Source organism: Postia placenta, assembly GCF_002117355.1.
Source record: "Postia placenta MAD-698-R-SB12 unplaced genomic scaffold POSPLAscaffold_15, whole genome shotgun sequence".
NCBI classification, from domain to species: Eukaryota; Fungi; Basidiomycota; class Agaricomycetes; order Polyporales; family Adustoporiaceae; genus Rhodonia; species Rhodonia placenta.
Window position 1 is genome coordinate 182,032 of NW_020169846.1, and position 7,148 is coordinate 189,179.

Here is a 7,148-nt window from a genome sequence, read left to right on the forward strand (position 1 = left end):
TGTCAATGTTGGAGAAATGCACCTTTTGGTCCGCTTCAACCATCAAGTACAACCACCCAGCAGCCTTTGCCTCCTGCACCTCCCACTTCTCCAGTAGTGTGGCCTCCGCTTCAGTGGGGGCTTTGGGGTCCTTGGCTTGTGGCTTGAGGTAGGCACCAGAGACAAGGCGCCATAGGCCTGCAGAGCGCAGCCAGGCAGCCATGTCCCCAGCCCAGGACTTGTAGTTGGAGGCATTGAGCTTGGGGAAGGAGGGAGAGGACGAGTGGTTCGACATTTGTGGCACAAGCAGAGTGGCAGAGAGTGAAAGCGCAGATTGTGGCAAGAGGGAAAGATATGAGAGTATTGGGACAAGGAGTGGTCCGAAAATCGAAGTGATTGACTCTGTGGCGCGCTAGTAGTGTGTGTAGTTGACTGCTAGAGCGCGGGGCTCATAACCTATCAAAAGGCGACGCAGGGAGCAGTTGCACAGGACTAGCACTGAGGGACTGAATGCCACAAGTGGGGCTGAAGTCGAAGTGGGTCACAGAAGTATATATTAAAGGACGCTACAGCAGGTCTTTATATATATATATGAGCAGGGGAAAGCATTCCCACGGCAGAACAACAGAAGAAAGAACAATAGAGTCCAAAAGGAGAACAAGGGCCACTTGGCCACAGGAACAATGGAACAAAAGAAGTGTGGCCGGAGCTCTGGTCCGGTCCGATTGCTCCGCAATTGATACAACCATGTGGTCACATGGTGTTGTGGCTCCCGCCACCGGGGGATCGCCCTAGGCCGACCAGGGGACTGTGGCAGAGCACATTGTGACAGAACCTGTTGCATTCGATGACAGTCTTGCCATCATATCGGAGTGGGAGGAGGAGCTTCAGGGTCTCCTTGTTAGGGGCGGTCGAGGGGGAAGACATTACCGGCGTCGGGGGACGGAGGATGCTGCGGGGGCGGAGGCGGCTGTGGTGGCCCTCCGCTGGTCAAACTTTGGGAGAAGCGAGTGCTCGAGCGGCCTCTCGGCGGAGTCAGTGGTGGAGGCACTGGAGAAAGTTTGGCGGGGGGGTCACGTACATCAGGGACTGCTGACGCGGGGGCGAGCGCTGTCGGCGAGGTGGACCGAGCAGAATCTGCGGACTCGGGCTCCGAGACTCCTTCTTCACCTACACCCTCCTCAGGCTCAGGCTCTGGCGCAGGGTCAGGAGGGAGATCTCCTCATACTTGATCAGCGACAGTTTGAGGGAGGCGGGAGCTAGGGGAGACAGGGCGAGAGTGCCACGAGGCCGATCGAGATGTGAGGGTGCTTTGGGGTCCAAGCGGGTGTTGCGCTCGTCGGATCGCTTTGTAGCGTGGGTAGTCCTCTGCGATCGATCGGGGTGTTCGGTTCGGGCATGGCTGCTGCTCGCAACGGTAGAGGATAGTCTCAGGGCCGTCTGGGATGTAGACGTCAATGAGATCCTGAGAGTCGAATGCGTGGATCTGGCCTTGATAGGTAGCCACGTTGGATGGGGGGAGGAAGGGGAGGTGCACGTACTATGAAAGGCCATGCTAATCTAGCTTACACCTACGGCGCCCGAGATGACACTGAGATTCGCAGTTCACGTAGGGCCCAATACTGCTTTTGACTATTATGCAGCAGAAACCAAGGCTACGCGTCCGTGAGGACAAGTACCGCTCACTGAAGCGCAGGTACTGAAGAGTTTGTCTCTCGAGTGTTGGTGATGTATTGTATGCTATCTACGTATCATATGTACCATAGAGTATCATAGGGGTGCGCACCACCCGACCTGTGGGAAATGAAAGTGAATGTAAAAAGTCCCAAGAGAACGCCGGCAGCTTGGGGAGTTTCGACCTAATGTCGCGACTTGAGGTCAAGCGACTGGAGAAAACCTAAAGGCTAGGGGTGTCCGACTGATTCTTACTGAAGCGATGGTGAGCAACGCTCAAACCTAAGGCTAGGGACAAGTAAATGCATTAGTTAGTAAGGTAAGAAAGGAGTACAAAGGAGGGCTTACTGACCTAGGAACAAGAGGTCAAAACTGAGGTCCCTAGGGTAGCAGAGGCTGGCTTATATACAGGGGAAGATAAGGGCAGGCTGTGCGCATTGGTCTGTGCGCAGTATGCTGACGTGGCCCCAGGGGCCGGTAAGTCAGAGTGGCTGTGTCAGCGGAGCCCGAGCTGTGCCGTGCACTGCCGCCCCATCTAATCTAATCGTACAGTAGATAACGATATGTCCATATTGGGCATGTAGTACAGAGGTCGCAGGTTCGAGCCCGCGAAAAGGAAAAAATTAAAAAATGGCTAGACGCCGTACCAAGTCGTGACATCGATTCCCATATATAGCCTTTCACCAGCTGCTCCTTTAGGAATTTATTGAGTTCCTCCTGCTCATTGTTCGACAAGGGATACACCTTTGAGTGGAAGGTTAAGTAACTGGGTACGAGTTTGATTGCGTGATCATACGGCTTTCTTTTTGGTAGCTGTTCTGATGCTTCCTTGGAGAAGACCTTCAGAAACTTGTGATACTGTTTCGGCACTAACTCCTTGGCGGTCTTAATGACCTTCTTCTTGATTTCTTCCTCAGCAAACAGCTGGGAATACATGTGCCCGGCTGCAACAAACAGTTGAGGAGCACCAGGAAGCGTAATACCCTGCTCCCAGGCCTCGATCAAGTTGGCTTCATCCCACTCGACATCCACCGGATCTTCCTCGGGTTCGAAGTCTGGGAGTACCTTACTCCAGCAGGTGCCTATAATAGACCGTTTGGACTTTGGCGAACGCCTGCGCGCCATGGGCCTGACCCCCGTATCACATGCAGTTGCTGCTTGTTCCATTTGGCTAGCTTTTTGGCGCTGCACGTTTCAGGGCAATGTGACAGTCTTAGGAAGCCTGTTTCCCAATTAATTTCGGGGTTGTGCTCTCACAGCCAATCCAACCCGACAATTACATCCTACAGATCAATGTCCGTAACCATAAAGACTGTTTTCTCCTTGTGGTCTCCGATCTGCATCTCGAGAACGGCTACCTCTGAGATGCTGCCATCTTTGTTTAGGGTGCCATCAATATTGTATAGCGGAATTGGCTCCTTTAGCCTCCGCGTCTGCACCTTGTTTTCCGTAATGAATCGCTTGTTAATGAACTTTGTAGTGGCTCCACTGTCCACAATTTTCTTGAAGTCTTACTGGAATGTGAAAATGCTGGGACCCCTGGTCCAACTCGTACACCATTGCAGAAGACAGTATATTGTATTTGTTACATGATACTCACGGCCCGACACGTGCGGCACAAAGCGTGAACTGGATCAAAAACCCTTCTCCTTCATGGCCCGATAATACTCAAGCTCCTCACGCATCGACTTCATTTGTGCTATCAAGTCCGCCAGCTCGGAACTTTCCGATTTTGCTGAAGCGACGCTTGTATTTGCCGAGAATGAAGCGATGGGGGCGCTTGTCACCACCTGGGTGGAACCCGAGGCAACTGTAGCCTGCGTGTCAGCGCGTTTTGTGTAAGGCTTATCCTTACAGTTGGGGCACTCGAAACGTCGGTACCCTTGCTTCCCACAGCCAAAACAACTACCGGGGAAGTCCCCTTTTCCAACGGTCGCGTTGAGGCTGGCCAAAGCTCCGTGTGACAAGGGTGCACCACCACGTGCCCCACCGCGTCCTCGACCTCGTGCCGAGAAAAAGTTGTTCAGCTCAGGCTGACAGGCCCAGCTGACGTCGAGGATCTGTTCGACTGCGGTGGCACACGTGTCGGCTTCTTGCCATGTGGCGAACGTCTCGAGCTCGATTTTTCGGTAGACCCAGGAGGGGATGCTGCTCAGGTACTTGTTGCGAAGCTCCAGGTTACCATACCCGGAGTGGTCTGCCGGACCCTTGAATAACGCAGAGAATTCGGTGGCGGTGCATTTCTTGCGCATGGTTTTGTCAGTGCAGAGCTTGGTGAGCTCTACTTGTGCAGCGGCGGCGTCATCAAGATTGCTGAAGCGGGCCTTGAATGCTTTAAGGAAGGCTGCTTTGTTGGCGAAGGGGGTCGTCGCTCCCTGGATCCCAATTTGGACGGAGGCAAGCTGGGAGAAGATGGGGGTGGCCCAAGCTCGCACATCTCCATCGAGGAGACTGAGGGCAACCTGGATCTTCAGCTTGAGGGAAGAGAGGGCCATGTTGATTGTCCAGTAGATGAGCAACTGTGAGATGAAGCAGTTGCATTCGACCACCGACTTCCTGTCATATCGGAGCGGGAGGAGGAGCTTCAACGTCTCCTTATCAGGGATGGCAGTGGGAGAGGACATTATCGGCAACGAGGGGGACGAAGGACTACCCGCAGACAGAGGCGACTGTTGTGACTGTCTGCCAGGCAAACTTCGTGAGGAACGAGTGCTTGAGCAGCCTCACGGTGGCAATGGCGGTGAAGATAATTGAGGAAGCCCGGAGGCGGGGTGACGTAGGACAGGGACTGAAGTCGAGGCGATGACCGCTGATGACAAGCCAGCCCAAGAATGCGGTGGAGTGTTGCGGGGCTTGGTCTTGGGAGGTCTTTCCAACTGCGGCCCCAAGGAGGACTGGGGGATCACTTGAGGGGTCGCTGTAGGCTGTGTGACTACCTCAGTTCCTCGAAGGAGATGGGGATCTCCTTGCACTTGACTTGTACTGGCAACAGGTTGGGGGATGTGGGTGCCTGGGGAGGCGGGTCAAGACGGGGCAGAAGTGATGTGGCGAGATGTGAATCTCGAAGTGCCAGCGTACTGGAGTGCAGGGCCGCTGGGGTGCTGGACTCGTCGGATTAGCACGTAGCGCCCTTCGTCGGCAGTGATGGACCGTGGAGTGCGATTAGGGCACGGTTGCCAATCACAGATGAAGAAAGGGGCTCGGTTTCCGTTGCTTTCTGGGTTGTTGCAAGAGACGTCAACCTGCTCCTGGGTGTCAAAGGCGTGCTCAAGTTGAGAGCAGTCAAGAAATTTGTCAGCCACAGTAATGGGGGAAGGAAGGGGAGGTGCGCGTGCTACGAAAGGCCATGCTAGCTAGCTTACACCTACGGCACCTGAGAAGACACTAAGGTTCGCAGTTCACGTGGGGCCCAGTACTGCTTTTGACTAGTATGCAGCAGGAACCTAAGCCACACGTCCGGGAGGACAAGTATTGCCCACTGAAGTGCAAATACCAAAGAGTTCATCCCTTAAGTGGTGGCAATGTACCGTAGGCTATCTACATATTGTAGGGTATAGTAAAGGTGCGCACCACCTGACCTATGGGAGAGGAAAGGTGAGTGTTTGTTTTGGAACGCCGGCAGCATTGGGGAGTTTCGACCTAATGTCGTGACTTAGGGTTGAGCGACAGGGGAAAACCAAATGCTGGGGGTGTTCGACTTATCTTACTGAAGCAATGGTGAGCTAGGCTCAAACCTAAGGCTAGGAACAAGTGAATATATTAGTCAAGGTAAGAAAGAATACAGGAGAGGCTTACTGACCTAGGGACAAGAGGTCAAAACTGAGGTCCCTAGGGTAGCAGAGGTAGGTTTATATACAGGTGATGTTTAGGGGAGGCTGTGCGCACTGGTCCATGCACAGCTGGTCCGTGCACAGCATGCTGACGTGGCCTCGGGGGCCGGTGAGTCAGAGCGGCTGTGTCAGTGGAGCCCGAGCCGTGCCGCGCACTGCCATCCTATCTAATCTGATTGTACAGTAGATATGATGTGTCCGTATCAGGCATATAGTACAGAGGTCACGGGTTCAAGCCCGTGAAAAGGAAAAAATTAAAAAATGGCTAGACACCATGCCAACTCGTGACAGACCATCAGATCAGCAATGAGAATGATAACACCGATCAGGTGGTTTTCAAACCGGAAAGATTCTGCATCGCCTCTGCCAGACACGGCCATGCTTCAGTAACGGCCAATTAGTCGCTTCTGAAGTGCATCAGGGAATGTTCGGAGAAGGATCGTGTAGTGGCCGAGGCACTTGAAAAGGTGCAGGATCTTGGACCACCCCGGCTGTGACGGGGCTTTGAGGAGTGGAATACCGAACAAGGGCTTCTGCTGTTCCACGGGTGCGTGTATGTCCCAAAGAATGCAGAGCTCCAGCAGGATATAGTCAAGATCCACCACGACTCACCAATCGCTGGTCATGGTGGTCGTGCCAAAACCCTCAAGCTCGTATCGCGGAACTACTGGTGGCCTGGGATGTCCAAATTTGTCAATGAGCACGTAAGCACCTGTGACGTATGCAACCGTACCAAGACATTCCCAGCCAAGCCCCAGGGTCCGCTGAAGCCGAACGAGATCCCTGAATGCCCGTGGCAGATCATCACGACTGATATGATTGTCAGCTTGCCGAAGTCTGATGGGTTCGACTTGATCCTGGTCACTGCCGACCGCTTTACCAAGCAGGTCCACTTCTCGGCCTGTCATGAGACCCTGACGGCAGAAGGTGCGGCAGACTTGTACATCTGTGATGTGTTCAAGCATCATGGGGCCCCGGCCAAGGTCATATCAGACCGAGGTCCCCAGTTCGCTTCGAAATATCTCCATGCAGTGTACAAGGGGCTGGGAATCGAGCCAGCGCTATCTACCACATTTCACCCTCAGACAGACGGCCAGACTGAGTGCTGGAATCAGGAGATTGAGCAGTACCTGCGTGCTTTCACCAGCCACAGGCAGGATGATTGGGCGAAGCAGTTGCTGCTTGCAGAATTTGCATTGAACAACCGAGTTCACTCTGCGACCGGGCACTCCCCCTTCTTCCTGCATCAGGGGTACCATCCTGAGATCCAGGTTTGGATCAATCCAATGTCCGCAATGCCCGCTGCTGCCGATCGGCTCAAGACCCTGAAGGAGATCAGGGACGACACGTGCTCTGCGCTCGAGCTGTCAGCTGAGCGCATGAAGGTGTACTACAATAAGTACGTGCAGGAGGCACTGGTCTTCGTGCCAGGGGACAAGGTCTGGCTTGATGCCTGGAACCTTAAGCTGAAACAGCCGAGCAAGAAGCTCAGTCCCAAGTGCCTCGGACCATATGCCGTGCGGCGAAAGCTCAGAGACTTGGACTACGAATTAGTCCTGCCGAAGTCGGTGCCGGTGCACCTGGTGTTCCATGTCTCCTTGCTTAGCAAGTACACGCGTAGTGATATCCCGGGCCGGGAGCCGGAGGAGCCGCCTGCGATCGAGG

General features: G+C 54.1%; 1 protein-coding gene across 1 annotated transcript; it reads left to right on the plus strand.

Moving 5' to 3' along the window:
• Positions 1-1,164: 1,164 nt before the first annotated feature.
• POSPLADRAFT_1153872 (hypothetical protein) lies at positions 1,165-2,192 on the plus strand (the record flags this gene model as incomplete). The annotated part of the gene is given in 4 exon segments (XM_024486783.1): positions 1,165-1,220; positions 1,232-1,258; positions 1,414-1,510; positions 2,010-2,192. Coding segments are annotated over 4 exon segments (363 nt in total), but the record flags the coding sequence as incomplete, so codon positions are not given.
• Between the last annotated feature and the right edge of the window lie 4,956 nt (positions 2,193-7,148).